Source organism: Rhinolophus sinicus, chromosome 18, assembly GCF_057876585.1.
Source record: "Rhinolophus sinicus isolate RSI-liver-muscle chromosome 18, RSI-T2T, whole genome shotgun sequence".
Lineage (NCBI taxonomy): Eukaryota > Metazoa > Chordata > Mammalia > Chiroptera > Rhinolophidae > Rhinolophus > Rhinolophus sinicus.
The window spans coordinates 36805633-36823499 of NC_142518.1; the positions used below are offsets into that span (position 1 = coordinate 36805633).

At 48.9% G+C, this 17867-nt stretch overlaps 1 protein-coding gene across 4 annotated transcripts; it reads left to right on the top strand.

The window, feature by feature from the left end:
- The first annotated feature begins 2500 nt into the window (after positions 1 to 2500).
- USP11 (ubiquitin specific peptidase 11) lies at positions 2501 to 17170 on the top strand. Of its 4 annotated transcripts, none has more exons than XM_019716720.3 (21): positions 2501 to 2773; positions 9187 to 9296; positions 9468 to 9598; positions 9877 to 9994; positions 10345 to 10490; positions 10600 to 10661; positions 10783 to 10882; positions 11278 to 11451; positions 11551 to 11709; positions 12070 to 12294; positions 12428 to 12511; positions 12621 to 12715; positions 13217 to 13423; positions 14048 to 14100; positions 14262 to 14504; positions 14595 to 14665; positions 14856 to 14968; positions 15913 to 16062; positions 16147 to 16259; positions 16433 to 16521; positions 16600 to 17170. In XM_019716720.3, exons 1-21 carry the CDS (start codon positions 2622 to 2624, stop codon positions 16735 to 16737), a joined length of 2733 nt encoding a protein of 910 aa, XP_019572279.3. In that variant the 5' UTR covers positions 2501 to 2621; the 3' UTR covers positions 16738 to 17170. The 4 variants fall into 4 exon arrangements, with proteins under 4 accessions (XP_019572279.3, XP_074180102.1, XP_074180103.1 ...); XM_074324001.2 differs by lacking the exon at positions 2501 to 2773 and adding an exon at positions 3244 to 3432; XM_074324002.2 differs by lacking the exon at positions 2501 to 2773 and adding an exon at positions 3269 to 3415.
- Positions 17171 to 17867: the final 697 nt, after the last annotated feature.

Sequence of the window (17867 nt, forward strand, 5' to 3'; positions counted from 1 at the left end):
ATTTTGGACCACTGAGTGGGTAGGGGAATCCTGTAACACATGGATTAAAATCAGGAGTGAGTCCATCAATGGAACTTGAAGTTTGGATCATTATTGTCTAGGAAGTAATGAAAACCACGGTGAGACATGGGTGAGATAACCCTGGGAAGGATGCAGTCGTTTGTGAGAGGCCACAGGTAGAATGGCACAGCCTGGGACTTTGCCTAAGGTGTGAGGGTAGCCAAGGCTTTGATTCTCTTTGTCCTGAGAGTTCTAGCCCCTGTCCCACCATTTTGGGCAAAGCCAAGACTAGACTTCCAAGCAGAAAAGGTGGGGTGGGCAGGGCCAGGTAAACAATGCAGGTAATAGCAAGTCTTACTATGCTGGTTACTGAAATCCAGCGGCAGGGGCCCAAGGGCCTCTAATCATTACACTGTGTTCCTGTATGCACTTTGGTTATATCTCAGCTTGCAGCCTCAGGGTTCCATGATGGCTGTCATGGCCCCAGAGGTGGGAAAGCAAGCAGGGAAAACGGCACTCTCCCTCCCTGTCTGTTTCCTGGTAACAAACAGGGCTGCAACTTCCTGTGCCATCTCTTGGCTAGGACAAGATAAGGAAGTTGTCCTCCTTCCTGGCAGCAAGGGAGGCTGGAAAAATTGAAGACCTTGCAAAGGGGGACAAGAGAGCCAGGCCAGACTTAGAAGGGCTAGAATTCACACAACTGCTCTGGGAAGTGGTAGGGTCACCGGTGTGGGCAGAAGTGGGCTTCTGGAAGGTGGAGAGAATGAGTCCAGCCCTGGGGAGGGAAACCTCTTGGACTGTAGGAAGGACTGGCCACCCAGGTAAATGGGGAGGAGTCTGCAGAGGGGCAATGAGGAGAGCAGTTGGGCTTGAAAAGCAATGTGCTATGTGCCAAACCCAACTTGAATGCCGCTATGGGGACCCCCAGGTGAAAGGGCTGCTCCCTTTTCTTCCTCAGAGATTATGCAACTGAGTTGTTACCCCTCATCCGTGCCAGGTCTGGGCTGGGGTCTGGAATAAGTAATGAAGACAATCTCTGCCCCACAGAGGTAAATTATGAGATCGTGTATGTGGGGCGGGGTTGAAATTGTGCACAGAGAGGGTATTCTGGACACTCCAGGCCCAGGGACCTGTGTGCATGCGTGGGCCTAGAGGTGTGGAGAGGCGAGGTGTGTTCTTGCCTGTGGGAATGGCTGGTGAAGTGAAAGAAGTCACTGAAACAGACCCAGGATCGTGAGCCTGTCCTGGGGAGTTTGTGGGATGGTCAGATGGGGATAACCAATAGACAGGTATGTAGATGCAGGGAACCAGAGGGAAATACTACTGTTATCACCAATAGGGAGGGTGGGGAGCCCTAGCAGAGAAAAGAATGGCGTAACCTAGTGCAATGATTCTGAATTGGAGATAATCCTGCCCTGCCCCCAGGGGACTTTTGGCAATGTCTGGAGACACTTTTGGTTGTCCCAACTGGGGGGCGCTAACGGTATGTATAGAGGGAAGAGGCCAGGAATGCAGTACAACATCCTGCACAACTTCCCAAAACAGAAATGCCAACGGTGCGGAGATTGAGAAACCCTGGCCTAGTGTAACGATTCTCAAACTTTTGGTCTCAGGCCTTTTATATTCTTTAAAGTTGAGGACATCCAGAAAGCTTGTGCTTTTGTCACAAAGCCTCTGAAAAATACCACCACACGTGCAAGAGAGAATGACAATACAAAAGTATTGTGAAACTAGTTTTGACTTTGTGAACCCCCTAAAGGGCCTCCTGAACGGATTGAAGCCTAGGACCACAGTTTAAGTATCTCCAGCCTAGTGTTTAAGGTCACAGCTCGAACTGGAATTCCTTTATTCAAACCACAGCTCAGCCACTTACTGGCTGGAGCAAAGTGAACTAACATTTCTGGTCCTCAGCTTGCTCCATTGTTGCCCATGGGCGACTGGTATTATCTGCTGCCCAAGGCTACTATTTACTGCAATAAAGCACTTAAGGCTGTTACTAGTTATCATTGCTGTAACTCCGATAAATACACAGGGCCTGGGGCTGACTTCCATTCAACAGTCTTATGGAGAGAACAAACCTAGTTCAGACAGGGAAGCAGTCCGCAGGCCTGGGTGGCGCTGTGGAGGTGGTGACCTCTTTTGCATTGGATTTTGATAGACTAGAAGGGTAGTGCATTGAAAGAAGGGCATCCTGGTCCAGCTTACAAAAACGCCGCTCCCAGGGTAGGGACCCGCGGTCCCCAGCAGAGAACCGAAAAGACCTGGTACCTTTGTGTGTCCTCGAGCAGTCCCCACTAGGTCCTCGTCTACCTCGGGGACCTCTGCCTCCACCCTCCACACAACCATTTTCAGGGACTCAACATGGCGTTAGGATCCCACAAGGCACCTTTGTCTTAGCTCCCAACTGGAGGTTTTACCCCGCCTATTAGTCTCAAACATCACCGCCCACGGTCCAATGCGGGCCTAGCGCTTGGACGTTGTCCCACCGTGGCCTGTTTCCAAGATTGTTGGAGCCCCCGGCTGGTTGGGGGGCTCCGCTTCCGTTTCCGGGCCAGAATCCGGAAGTGGCAATTGAGGGGGGACTCCTCTATCCCCCTGCGAGGGCTGTAAGAGGAGGACGAATGGCGATGGCGGCGGTCGCAGCGAATCCTTCGGCTACGGCCGAGGACCCAGAGCCACAGCGCGAAGCGGTGCCGGGCCTAGAGAGCCAGCGGCGCCAGATCGAGAACGGCGAGAGTGGGCGAGAGCGTCCACTACGGGCCGGCGAAAGCTGGTAAGACTGGGCTGCGAGCGAGGCCTTGGCTATAGGGATAGTGGGGGTGTTGGTGATGGTGGAGAATGTGGCACCTAGGTCCGCAGTTCGGTGGGGGCTGGGGTGTGGCCCGTGGCCTGTGGGGCGGAGAACGAGCGGGGCAGAGGGGCGGGGAAGTGCCTGTGAGTGATCGCTTGGTCTGGGAAAGAGGCGTGGCCCGGGTGGTGGAGCCTAAAGCCTGAGAACCAGATGGGGTTCGTTATGGAGAGGTAGGGGGCGGGGCCTGAGAAGAAACGGCCTTGGGGGTGGGCCTGGTCCTGGGTAGAGGAACTTGGAACCTGGGAAGGAGGCGGTCCGGCGGCGGAGGTCGGGGGCGTGGTTTGCGTGGCGTCACGTAATCTGGGGGCGGGGCGATTGCTCCACGGAGCCTGAGAACGAGGCAAGGCGGTGACGTCGGGGAGAAGAGCGAAATCCGAGCTGTGGGCGGGAGAGGGGTCCCGTGCCTGGCAACGAGGTGCGTGACGTGCGCCGAGGGGCGTGTCCTGAGGCTAAGGAAAGACTGCCGCAGAGGGGAGGTGGTGCTAGTGAAGCAGAAAATGGCGCCTGCGAGTGAGCGAAGTTTGTGACGCGGCGAGGTTTTTGCTTTGGACGAGGCCTTCCCAGGTCGGAAGAAAGTGCAGGTGATTGGCGCGGGAGGGACCTTCGATGTTATATTTGTTTTCTGTTTTAGTACCGTTATTTTTTTTTCTTCAGGAAAAAAAAGAGCTATTTTTAAAATGTGAATGAGTATCTTGATAAATAGGGTTTTTTTAACTGATTTCTTGGCTAACCAGTGCTTGAAATCTGTTTCTGAGTTCTGTTTCTTTTTTGCCGAATTGTATCTCCTTTTTTAAATTATGAAATACGTAAGCCTTAAACAAATTATTTAAAACGTTAAAAGCCCAAATTGATGGACATTCTATAAAAATAAACGGCCGTTTTGAATAAACGGCTATTCAAAAATTTCAAGGTCGTGAAAGACAAAAGATGAACTGTTCCAGATTGAAGGAATTAATGGGATTTAACAAGTTGTGGTAACTAAATGCAACGTGCGATCCTGGATTGGATCCCGGCGCAGAAAAAAATAAATAATTGAAAAATGAGGCTTCTTTTCCTCATAAAATTTTCTCTTCTTTACTGTAAAAGATGTTAATGGGAAAACTGGTGAAATTTGACTAGGTCTGTAGATTCGATATTAGTACTGCTAATTTCTTGCTTTCGGTAATTGTGGTTATGAAAGAGAATATCTTTGTTTGAAGGAAGAACATGCCGGAATATTTAGGTGTAAATAATCATCAGTTTACTCTCAAATGGTTGAAAAAATAGGGTTTGTAAAAGTGTATTTAAAGAAAGAATGGTCGAGCAAATGGGTAAAATGTTAAATTTGGTCTTCTGGATGGGGGGCATACGTGAAATCTTTGTATTACTTTTGCAGTTATTCGGAGTCTATTTCAAAGTAAAAAAAAAACTTAAAGAAAGAACAATAAAACAAAAATTTGAATTCACCACTCGGGTTAAGATTCAGACCGTTACCTTAAGAAAGCCTTCTGTGCCCCTCCCAGATGAAAATCCCTCTCCCTGCGCCACAGGAAACTGTTATTCTGAATTTTTAATTTTGTTAAATGTTTTTCCACCACTGTATGCATCCCAAAATAGTATTTGTGGTCTAAGCTTTAATTTTATGGAGAATATATATGAAACCATCTTGGATGCATACCGTGTGCATTGTATCAGGTGGTACATGGTATCCACATGACGTCATTTGTGACGTTAGTCTTGATCACGTAGTGAAGGTGATATCTGCTCGGTTTCTCCACTCTAAAGGTACTATTTTTCTCTTTCCATGCACAGTAATTCTTTCAAAAACATAATCTATGTCCATCTGTACCTCAAAACATTTTAGCAGCTTCCCACCTCTTGCAGTGTAAATGGTAAAATTGTTAGTGGCTTGCAAGGCTTGATGATTGTGAGGCTGGTCCCCAGCCCTGATTTCTTCTCAGATCTCTCTGATTACCCTCCCCCTCACCTTCTCCAACCGGCCATATTGGACTCTTGCTGTTCCTCTAAGGCCACGAGCGGGCTCCCACCTCATGGCCTTTACAGGGAGGTCTGCCCATCTTACAGAGAGATCTTTAATCACAGTACTGGTAAAATATATATTCCTGTTACTGGAGAGACACGGTTGAGATTCCCTAAATCCGCAATACGAAACCAAACATTTTTTTTTTTTTTACACCGTTAAGCTATAGCTCTCCAAGGAAAAGCCTCAGTCCATCCTGAGAATAAACAACAATAACTGGAACGTATTTATGGCCCTTTTAGAGGTGTTCAGGGTTTCCTTTTCGGGGGCATTGAAAATGTTTTGGAACTAAATAGAGGTTGTGGTGGCACAACATTGTGAATGTACTAAATGCCACTGAATTGTTCGCTTTTTAAATGGTCCGTTTTATGTTAATTTAAATTTTTTTTTGTTATATCAGTAAAAAAGTTAACCCACCAAGGTTGGTTCAGTATTGAAGCCAGTTTATCTCTGCTATTGTGGATAATATCAAGAAGCGTTTTTCCTTAACTCCATTTTTTTTAATATGTTTATTTAGGTAAGAGCAAAGCATCGCAAGGTTTTTTAATTTGCCGCCTATTTTCTAGGGGTTTGCTACAGTGGTCAGGAAATTTGTGTTTAAAGCATTTTGAAGTCATGAACTAACCCCAAAATCATATACCTTGTATCAATATTAATATTGGCACTTTCTGTCTTTTGTCAGCTGGTAGATCTGGGCAAGGGCAACTTATTTAATTTAATTTCTAGGAGAAGCTTGGATTTTAAGAGTAAATTACAATCTATGCTAGTATAGCTTCTTCGGCAAATTGTAGTTTTTCTTTTTGAGGATGAACCATCTACAAATGTAATCAGGGAAAGTGGAGGGAGTCTCTAGGTCTGTGCAGGGTGTGGGGTAGTTTCCTAACAGAGGTAAGCAAGTATGTGGTTCTTTGTTCAGGTAAGAAGGAGGATGGTTGGGTTCAGTGTTGCAGAATGGATAATGATGTGTAAAGGGAAAGCAACAGTTAGGTTTCATTGAAGGTTAAGGACTAGCCTAGAAATATTGCAGGTTTTCTGTCGGTGTAGAAAGCCGCACAGCACGGGGGAACCATTAATTTAATGAAGACCCTAGAACTAAACTGAAATTTTCACATGTTTCTTTGGGGATTGCTGCTGTAGCTCTTCACAACATAGTATATGCCTTAGCGACTGGATCTAATGAAAGACTAAAACAATAGGTCTCTGACAAATCTTTTGTAACTGAGTCAGTCTTCCTAGTGCTTGTTCAGACTTTATGAACCAAAAAGGGAAAAGCGTCTCTGAATCTAGAATCCTGGAGGGGGGAATCTTTTGGTAGAGAGTTACTGTACCAGTCTTGTTGCTTGAACATGGGTAGTATGCGTTTTAGCTTGAAAAGGATGCAGTTATTGAAAGATATTAGCATATCTAATTATATATGTAACCATAATCAGCATAGGAAGATAAACTATTTCATTTTGTCATTTTTTAAATACTAAGTTTGAAAGATGAAAGGGCTTTTATAAAAAACCTAATTAAAATTTGGATAATTTAGGTAAACCTAATGATATGCCTATTATCATTCCTTTTAGAGGGGGAAGTAGCTACCAAAACTACCCCAGAGATAGTTTAGGGATAAAAGACCATTTTAATAGTGTTATTCTGAATTTGGAGCCTGAATTTTGGAAAGACAAATCAAGAATAGTTGTTGGGGTTCTTTTTTGTTTTGTCTGTTTTAAATAAAACGACAGCAAGAAAACAATAGTTGTTAGAAAAGACAAGATATAAGTTGAAGTAAAGACAAGAAATGTAGTCAACTTTGTAAAACCACAGTGATAAACGGCAAAGATTATTAGGAGCTTAACTTTTATTTTTAAAGCAAGGAATCTCTTTTACATGGGTTAAGGTATTTTTTTAAATAAGTTAAGAGGATCTCAGAAAACACCAAGAGTTAACAATAATTTGGTGACGAAAAAAGAACTTCTAATTTGGGCATAAATTAATGTGGTCATTTTACAGAAAAAAGCCCAAATTCTAATTTTGCTTCTTTGATACATTATTCATGTAACAATTTACAGGAAAGGATTTATTTATATTCCTTTATATATGTATTTAGGCTTATGCAGATATATAAATAATAAATTTGAAATAATGTCATTTGCTATCTGAACAAGCTAACAACCTTTTAATAAACAAGCAGGAAATCATCTCTTAATTTATATCTATTTCTATTTCTCTGTAATTGTATCTAATATAATTAACCAATTACGTAAATTATCTTAACCAAAACAACCAATTTTCTTTTCTCCAGACACAAGCGAAAACTACGGGACAGAAAATATTGTTTAGTAACTTATTTCCATAAACGCATACTTTATAACACCTTAACAAGTTTGAGGAAGCGTAAGTAAACATAAGTGACTTCAGCAAGATCAGTTGTACTTCCATATACTGGCAACAATAAATTCATTTAGGATAGCATCCCCAAAAAGGGGGGGATAGCATCCCCTTGTAGATGAATTTATTGTTGCCATTATATAGAAGTGAATATAACAATGCAGGTGCTTTTCAAGTGTCTTCGAATTATGGTTGTAATTTGTTTATGAAACTTCAGTCTTCTATGGAGCCTTCAGAAATTCAGGTTGTAGCCAGATCTTTTTGTTTTGCTTATAAGGAGTGATTTTAATGTTAATTCCTTAAAAATCTGCTTTAAAAAAAGTTGAACAATGCTTCTGTCGCATTGAATGCCCCATTGAGGATACATTAGCTTACCTGAATAAATTAACCTCCTAGACCGGCAATGGAAGCAATAAGAACCATGAAGGGGGGGGAAGGGTCAGTGTTGGGATCTTCTAGATGAGTGATGGAAGGTGTGTGGCATGAACCACAAGAGTGGGGAGAGTGTGTCCCTGCCATGAGTGAAGTGCAGGGTCTGTGGGGATCAGTGCAGCCCCCCAAAAAAAAAGCCCACAGAAATCTGCCTATTCAGGCTACTTGTTGACAATTGCAAGGTTTTTCTATTCCTCCACCCCCCCCCCCCCGCCATCTCGCTAATAATCCTTTTATAAACTATAAACAAAAGAAAGTCCATTTTAAAAGAATCCCTTTTATTGGGTTAAATTGCTGGAGAAGTAACCAATACAATATTCCATATTTTTCATCAATTTTGTAGTTGTACGGGGGGAGGGGTGACAAAAAATGTACACACATGACTTGTATGCATCTTTTGTTACCGGTATATATTGAGTATTACAATTTTAATAGTTTTTTCCTTAAAATGTGTATACATTGTTTTTGCACCCTCTGTATTTAGTACAGCCTTCTATGTGTCAAAAATTGCATAGCAGAGCAGTTTGTGTGGGACAGGGATTGTACATCTGTGTGTATGTGAGCTTTTATGTTGAATCCCTGGGATCGAACAGTAACAGCTAACATTCATTTAGCACTTAATATATGTCAGTTATTTTCCAGATTTGAGAATTTCTCGTGACATTTTACAAAGACAGATTTCAACAGTCCGAAATGTTTATCCTAGTAGTACATGTAAAAGTTTCTCCTTTAAAAGAGAGCCAGACAAGCTGTACACTTAAAAATGGTTCCGATGGTACATTTTGTGTTGTGTTTTTTGCCACAATTTTTTAAGAAGAGTGAGCTAGTCAACATAAGCTCAGAAATTTACATAAAGCCAAAATAAATGCTAAATATAAAAATGATGAAACGTGGCAGTATGCAGTCTTTGAAGGTAAACCTTATGATTTTAGTATTTTAAATTCTTTCCTGTTTCTGAGCAGATTTCAGAATTTAATAATCCATTTCTTAGCTGAAGATTTTTGCCTCCATTTGTATGTCCTTCATACAAACACTGCACACTTAACGAGTGGCTAAAGCTTTATAACATTAGCTGCAAATAACCGATATTTTGAGTCTTAATTGAACTGTTATACCACAGATTAATGCAAGTGAGTTATTTATTCTATAATAAAACCTCACGTTCCGTGGCACTGTGGGTGTGGGTTTTTTCCCCTTTATTGAGCACATTTTCTGCTCTTAATTAAATCTCTTTTAGTTTTCTGAGAAGTTAGGTAATCTGTCCAAATCTGAGTTGCATTGAATTAAGTTTTGCTCCTGATTTATTTTTATATGATGCTAAAACTTTTTTTCGTGTTGAATTCTGGAAAGAGTTGCTTTTTCTAATTAAGATAATTGACACATCACATTGTCAGTTTTAGGTGTACATGAAACTTGACTTACGTGTTGAGACTTTTAGTCTCATAACCTTGTGAAGTGGTAAAACTAAGCCCCAGATAACCATGTGACAGCCGTTACCTGTCTGGTCCAGGTTCCTTGTGGAGCAGCACTGGTACAGACAGTGGGAAGTGTACGTGCAGGGAGGAGAGCAGGACTCGAGCACCTTCCCCGGCTGCATCAACAATGCTAAGCTCTTTGAAGGTACCGGGCCTCTGCCTCCCCACCGCAGCCTAGCCCTGGAGTTCTTGTCCCTTCTGGTCCTACAAAGGATCGTGAGCCCCTTCTTTGTGCTAGGTCATTGGTGGGATGGCCAGCTGGCGCGTCACTTTCCTTCCCTGATTCTTCTCCCCCACCTCTCCCCATCCCCCGCAGACCAGATAAACTGGTGCCTCAAGAAGGGATTGGTGGAAGGTGAGGACTATGTGCTGCTGCCCTCGGCTGCTTGGCATTTCCTGGTCGGCTGGTATGGTCTAGAGCAGGGGCAGCCGCCCATTGAGCGCAAGGTATGGTGGGTGGGAAGGCTGCTGGGGGGAGATTCTGTGGGGCATGGGGTAGGAAGAAGGCCTTATAGGCCCTGGGTGGGTCCAGACCCTTGTGTCGTGTGTCTCCACAGATGCTGTATAGACACATCTGTGTCTGCACTCCTCTCCCCTCATAGGTACCTTGGTGTGTCCCCCGTGTGTGCTTGCCTGTGTATATGCTCCTCTGATCTCAGGCCGTTGTGCTGCGTCGGTGTATGCTGTGCGGGTACACCTGTATGTGCGCCCTTCTTCCCTTCCAGGTCATAGAGCTGCGTGGCACCCAGAAGGTTGAAGTGTACCCAGTAGAACTGCTGCTTGTCCCGCACAGTGATATGGGCACACCCCACAGTGCTCAATTCAGCCAAATCGATTCTATTGGTGAGTCTGAGGGTCACAAACGAGTTGGCGTTTCCCAGCCACGGGTCACAGCTCGATGACCTCAGAATGCATGGGGTTCAGCTGTGGTAGACTGAGAAGGCCTTGGTCAGATTAGGTAGAGGCCCCGAGGTGTTCTCTAGAGTCCCAGGGGTACGTGAGCCGCGTTGCAGCGGCTTTGCTGGGCGGGCTCCAGTCCTGGGTGTGGCTCAGCTGTTGTGGGTTCATCAGGGACATGAGGTATTGACCAAGTGTGCAAGGTCTGGGGGGCTGTGAGGGGGGTCTCGTGCTGAGAGGGGTCGATTATTCAGTGCCCCAGGACGACCTTGAATGTGTTCTTTCACCCTCCACAGACCTAGTTTTGCGTACCGCTCGAGAAAAGTTTCTGGTCCGCCCTGAGAAAGAGACACGACTCTGGGTCAAGAACTCACAGGGATCTTTTGAGAGGTTGTGCAACACACGTGTCACAGTGCTTGACGCTGCTCTCAAGTCTGGGCAGGTAAGGGTGGGGAGGGCTTTTCTGCTCTCTAGCAGTGCTTAGGCCGGGGGAAGTGAGCTAGGCCCTCCACGAATGCCTGTCCCACTTTCCTGTCTCTTCCTCCAACCAGTTGGTGGTCATGGAGACCCGAAGCAAGGATGGCACTTGGCCCAGCGCACAACCACAAGCTGGGTAAGCCCTTGAGGTATCTGGTCCAGAGCCGGGTCCCACAGCAGGCAGCACGATGGAGCCCGTGAGCACAGTTGCCCCACATGGAATACATGCTCGGCTGATAGTTTCTCATCCACCCCAGGAACAAAGCATCGAAGGAGGATGAGGACTTCCAGGGCCAGCCAGGCATCTGTGGTCTCACCAACCTGGGCAACACTTGCTTCATGAACTCAGCCCTGCAGGTGGGGCCGTTAGGACTGTGACTGGCAGAGCCGTGGGGGTGGCCTTCGAGCAGTGGGGGCTGGGGCAGAGCGACAGGGCCTGCAGGGCAAGGGGTCAGGTTGGAAGCTAGGACCCCACAAGGCTGACTTCACATGCCCATGTTCCTTCCTGAAACATCACTACCTTCTCTACGGGCTCCCTGATTTCCCTTTTCTTCTCCCTCTTGTCACCATGTTGTTCTTCCTTCTCCTGAAATACTGCTGTATTCTCTCTCCCGTTCCTGCACCTTTCTTTCTCCCATCCCTCTGCCCCTTCTCTCTTGCTTCCCCCTTCCTCCTCACTTCCTTTTCTGTCCCCAACTTGGTCACCTTTTTCTCCTCTTCTCTACCTCATTCCCCTGGCCCTGCCCCTGCAGTGCCTCAGCAATGTGCCACAGCTCACCGAGTACTTCCTCAAAAACCGCTACCTGGAGGAGCTCAACTTCTGCAACCCGCTGGGCATGAAGGGGGAGATCGCAGAGGCCTATGCGGACCTGGTGAAGCAGGCCTGGTCTGGCCACCACCGCTCCATCGTGCCCCAAATGTTCAAGGTGTGACTCAGCCCTGGGCTGCTACCCCTACCCCACTCCCCCACTTCTCTTGACTCCTCTAACTCCCTCTTGTGCTAATGGCCCTGCCCATCTTCTCAGACCAAGGTCGGCCACTTTGCATCCCAGTTTCTGGGCTACCAGCAGCATGACTCACAGGAGCTGCTGTCATTCCTCCTGGATGGGCTGCATGAGGACCTCAATCGTGTCAAGAAGAAGGAATATGTGGAGTTGTGCGACGCCGCCGGGAGGCCAGATCACGTAGGTGCTCCTGAAAACCCCATTAAAGCCTCTAAGGCCTATGCCTCGGGGATTCTCTGGCCCCCCTGGGCTATCCTGTACCCCACCCCGCCCCCACCTCCAGCCTCTGTCCCAGCCTTGGCTCCAACACGACATCTGCCTCCACACCCACCTCAGTCACCCTGCCCCACGCAGTCTGCTGCCCAAAATAAACCCCAAGCCTGCCAGTGAGCACAGTACCCAGATAGCGCTCACTGTAACTCCACCTGTGGACTGAACCAGTGGCCCTCGCCTTAACGCGAACCCCATGCACATCCACCCCAAAACATGGTCCTCCCTGCCCTGGGCAGGCCCCACCACCTACAATGACACTGTCAACAGGAGGTGGCTCAGGAGGCTTGGCAGAACCACAAGCGGCGGAACGATTCTGTGATTGTGGACACTTTCCACGGCCTCTTTAAGTCCACGCTGGTGTGCCCTGATTGTGGCAATGTGTCTGTGACCTTCGACCCCTTCTGCTACCTCAGTGTCCCGCTGCCTGTCAGCCACAAGAGGGTCATGGAGGTCTTCTTTGTCTCCATGGACCCCCGCCGCAAACCAGAGCAGGTACGGGGCATAGGGACGTTGGGGACACGAGGGACACATAGAGCTAGTTTGATTATCCCTCCATGCCTCAGGGTTCCTGCACTAACTCAGCTGCATGCCCTCATTCTCTTTTGTGGACACTTGTCTCCCTCAGCACCGGCTCGTGGTCCCCAAGAAAGGCAAAATCTCGGACCTGTGTGTGGCTCTGGCCAAACACACTGGTGTCTCACCAGAAAGGGTAAGGCTCTGGATGGAAGGAGGGTGGGATTCAGGGGTAGGGGGGCGGAAGGGCCTGGGGAGACCTTGGAGACTGACCGGCCCATCCCTTCTCGGCATCCTGTTTCCAGATGATGGTGGCCGATGTTTTCAGTCACCGCTTCTATAAGATCTACCAACTGGAGGAGTCTCTGAGCGGCATCTTGGACCGAGACGATATCTTCATGTGAGTAAAGGGACTGGGGAGGTCGGGGTTCCTCAGGAACCTCCTTTGCTTAACCACTCTCCCTCTCCCCTCGCCCAGTTGACAGGGTATCTGCCCTGTACAGGGCTTCAGCCATGTACCTTAGCAGGGCAGGGGCTTTGGAAGTCTTTGAGTAACTAAAATAGAAAGTGCTTCACGAGTAGAAAAGTTCTTTGTCAACGAAGCGGTGTTTTCCAAAAACAAAATGGTTTTAAATCCCTTTGTCACTAAAGGTTTTTGTTCACCCCATAAGTGCCTTGTAACTCCAAAGTACTTTATAAAACATCACATAAAGAATGTGCCGTGTAAATCATCTAACAGTTTGTAAAAGCACAAAACGCGGGGTGACTCTTCTGACCCTGTTAAAAAATATTTTCAGGCTGTGAGGGGTGAGTGGATGGAGCAACTGGGGTGGAGTCTGAGAGCTTTGAGGTGTCCTGATCAGGCGTGACCTGATGCCTGCCCCCCCCCCCCCACCCCCAGATATGAAGTGTCAGGCAGGTCTGCAATCTGTGAGAACTCCAGAGAGGACGTGGTGCTCCCTATCTACCTGCGTGAGCGCACCCCAGCCCGGGACTACAACAACTCCTACTATGGCCTGATGCTCTTCGGGCACCCACTCCTGGTGTCGGTGCCGCGGGACCGGCTCTCCTGGGACTCCCTGTACCACATCCTGCTGTACCGCCTCTCGTAAGTCTGCACTCACACCTGGCTGTGTGGCTACTTGGCTGCCACCTCCCTCACGTGGCCACGAGACAGCTCAAGCTTAATATGGCCAGAGAGGAACACGTAGGCTTTTTCTTTCTCTCAACCTCTGGCTTCGCCACTGCTTCTCCTACGTAGGTGCTGGGGATACACAGGTGAAGAAAACAAAATACAGCTTCACCTTGTGCTTAACTGTCTCCTCCTCGGAGAGGCTGGCTCATTTGTAGTCTTCCCAATAGATTTATAGTGGGCTTAAAATCCAGAATCCCTCCTGAGGCCAACAGCACTGTGCTGTCCGGCTTAGTCTCCCTCACGTCACACTTACAAATCCACTCCTCAGGGGCCTCCCCTGCCCGAAACTGACAGCACATGTGTGTCTGTGAGCCAGTGGCTTATCCCCACTAGGTCCGCGCGCCTTAACTGTGGCACACCGGGCCCTCCATTGTCAGGCTGCGTCTTCATGCATTTCTGGGTCGTCTCCTGAGACCTTCTGGGCTCCTCATTAACAACCGTTTGTGTGGCTTCCATTGTGAGCAAAGCAGAATCCCGGGCTCTGCCCTCCCTGCCTTGTGCACCCGCCCCCCTGCCAAGAATCTCTTCTCTCCGCAGACGCTATGTGACCAGACCCAGCTCTGATGACGAGGATGATGGCGATGAGAAAGGTGAGGAAGAGAATGGACAGCAATGAGGGTCTATACAAGTGCTTCTGAGGGTGGGGGTGGGTCTGTGTAGGTCTCACCCCCACAGGGTCCACCTGGATGGTCGTTGCCACTCACCCCCTGGGGCTGACGCCCACCTGTGACAGCCTCCCCTATCCTAGCAGATATGGCAGCTAAGGACAACATCCCGAAGCCTGGACACGTGGCTGGGGGCAGCTCCCAGAACCCGGGGCCAGAGCAGGCTGGGCCCAGTTCTGGAGTCGCAGGCGGGAGCCGCGCCCCCGTGAACAACTCCCCTGGACCATCTCACTGGCCCCAGAGAGCACGGCGCAAGCACCTGTTCACCCTGCAGACAGTGAACTCCAACGGGACCAGCGACCGCTCGAACTTTAACGAGGATACTCATGGTGTCTCCTCCAGCTGTGAGGCGGGGTTAGGGAGGCGGGAGGAGGGGTTTCCTTGGCAGCAGGGCACATAACCACCTACCTCGCCCCCAGCCCAGCCATACATTGCCATCGACTGGGAGCCAGAGATGAAGAAGCGGTACTATAACGAGGTGGAGGCTGAGGTAAACAGGGTCCCAGGGGTGGGGGGGCACTTGCAGTGACGCCCCTTCAACTCTTCGCACACACTCACCCCCAAGTCCTCCAAGCTGTGACTATACAATACAGCGTCAAGAGTCTCAGGTTCCTGTCTTCAAAGTCCATGCTGTTAAGCACTCACCGCTACCCCCTTTTATCCACACCTCCCGGCCCTAGGGCTACGTGAAGCATGACTGCGTTGGGTATGTGCTGAAGAAAGCTCCTGTGCGGCTGCGAGAGTGCATTGAGCTCTTCACCACTATGGAGACCCTGGAGAAGGAAAATCCCTGGTGAGGGACCAGACCGGGGCCTCTGTGGCTCCAATTAGGTGGGACCACCTGCCCAGGTCCCTATTACATCTAAATACGCCTCCTTCTCCCTCCCCCGTGACTTTAACCCCCTATCACTCTGGCCACCAACATCCGAACCGTATCAGAGCCTTTGCCTGGGCTGTTCCTTCTCCCAGGAATGCTCTTCCTCCAGTTCTCTGGCAGGACTCCTTCGTTTTGCTCAGGTCTCTGATCCACTGTCACCTTATCAGAGAGAGATGTGCTCTTAACAGGGTTAAAAGTCGCTTCCCCTCCAGCTGTCACCTCCCAGGGCTCTTTTTCTTCCTGGCCGAGCAGTACTTTCTTTCTAGCTCAGTAACGCCACTGGATGTCACGTGCTAGGTCCCCTTTTGCATCATTATTTCTCTTCTCTGTTAGAGTAAGCCCCTAGAGAGTGAAGACTTGAGTAAGTTCACTGTGTGTCTCTTCTCACTGATTATAATAGTGTGGGGGTATGCAGTGGGCACTCAGTAGATCCTTGCAGAGTAAATATAAAGAGAATCAAAAAGATAAAGCTGGTCTCAAAAATAAGAGCAATAGAAAAAAAACCTCAGCAACATCTCCATGGAGCAGAAAGGGAACAGAAATACAAAGTAGCAGCAAAGGAGTCAGCAGTACAGCTAGTAACTACCTGGTGGGTGGGTGGGTGGGTGCGTGACGGAAGTAGGCAGAGAAAATGAGAGGGCTAAGTGTCTCATGGACCAGAAACACTAGTACAAAAGCATATCCAGAAGGCAATCGGTGAGCACTTGAATGAAAGGCGGGATTTTAACGTGTGAAAAGCAAACTAGAGGAACAAGCATGTGGAAATAAGAGCAGCATCTGGACAGGTCAGGACCCACAAAGGCCACCTGGTACAGAGCATGCCCAGAAAGTGTCCGTAGTGACTCAGGCTCTGTCTGCAGGTTCTGTCCCTCCTGCAAGCAGCACCAGCTGGCCACCAAGAAGCTGGACCTATGGAAGCTGCCGGAGACACTCATTATCCACCTGAAGCGCTTTTCCTACACCAGGTTCTCCCGTGAAAAGCTGGACACCCTTGTGGAGTTTCCTATCCGGTCTGTGGCCGGGAGGCTGGCTGGGGGTAAGGCAGGGAGTGGGGAGAGGGCACACGCTGGTATTAACCCTCCCCCCACCCACAGGGACCTGGACTTCTCGGAGTTTATCAAGCCGCAGAACGAGTCGGCCCCAGAGCTGTACAAATACGACCTCATCGCGGTGTCCAACCATTATGGGGGCCTGCGTGATGGACACTGTAGGTGGCAGGCTGTGGCAGGGGCATGCCCTGGGGTGGGGAGGATGTAGCCACGGGCTGAGTGGTTGTGTGAGCCTGTGGTGAGGACCTCAGGGTGGGAGGGGTGAGAGAGTGAACCTGGACACCTCTTAGGGGCCAGAAGGTAGCTAAGGACAGCTCCCCCTCTCTTCCAGACACAACATTTGCCTGCAACAAGGACAGTGGCCAGTGGCACTACTTTGATGACAACAGCGTCTCGCCGGTGACTGAGAATCAGATTGAGGTCTGACTTGCGTCCTACCCTCCCCTTTTCCTGACGCTCCCCGCCCCGATCCACCCTAACTCCTGTCCTTCCCCACAGTCCAAGGCAGCCTACGTCCTCTTCTACCAACGCCAGGATGTGGCTCGTCGCGCGCAACCCCAGCCGGACTTGTCTGACCCTCCAGCACCTCCTGCCTGCGGTCAGCCTTCCAACTCCGAGTTCATGGATGTAAACTGAGCAGGCGAGCAGGCCCTGGCCCTGCCACGTTAACAGAAGTTATCTCTGTTCTTTTCGTTCCCCTCTCCAGCCGCCCCCCCCACCCTTATCCTCTTAACCGTCCCTTTAACTATTCTCTTAAAGGTGTTAGGTGCCCCAGTGCCAGGTGTTGCAGGCTTAGTTGTGGCTACTGTTCTCCTGTGCCGCCATGTTGCTGTTTACTGGGGAACAAGAGGTGTCTCCTCCCGGCAGTGTTTCCCTGCCTGTGTTTGCCCCTTAGAGCATTAACCTTCCCTTCTATTCTCTATTTATGGTGTTGCCTTCCCTCTGTCATCAACCTGGGGTGTTCTGCATGGGTGGTGGTGGGGTACACCAGAACACAAGAGTGTATTTTCTTATTGAGACCCTGTATCTTTCTCTGTGTATACATAAAGTGCCAGTGTGTTTCTCGGCAGTGTGGGGTTTTTATTTCACGTACTTACTAAGCAGTTGTACGCCTGTGTGGTTATGTGCTTATTGAATGCCAGGTGTATGACAGATGCTGCTCTGAGTGCCTGTTGAGCGCCAGCTGTGTGTGCCAGGTGCTACTCTGAGTGCTTTTGACACACCCTCTGTGCCACAGACGATTCCCAGTAGCAAGTATTTTCCAGAGCATTTTACACATTGACAGAATCCTCACAACAGTCTCACATAAGAGTTGTCATCTCGATTCAGATGGGGAAACTGAGGTACAGAAGTCAAGCAGTTGCTCAGGTTCTGTCAGGAGGTCAGCACACCTCATCGTCAGATACACTGGTGTCGGTCTCTTGGGGAGGGGGGTGGTTTGACCTCCCCGCCCAGGATGGAAACCTTTCTGTGGAAGTGAGCCGCACTACAGCTGGTGCTGCGGGGGTGGGGGTGTGCACCTGGAACACAGGCATCCACGTGGGTAAATGCATGGTTTCTGGGCATAAAGATACTATCTGGACCAGCTCACAGGCCGCCTGTAGTGTCCTCTGAGGAGAACTGCAGAGGTGGTACATGGCCCAAACCAGCCAACCTGGCAGGATAAAATTGCCGTGTCTGTGTTGCCCTTAGACTTGGCCCCCTCCCATCATGACCCCAGCTCTCACCGGGCAGGATCCCTCCAGCCTTGTCCCAGAGAAAAGCTG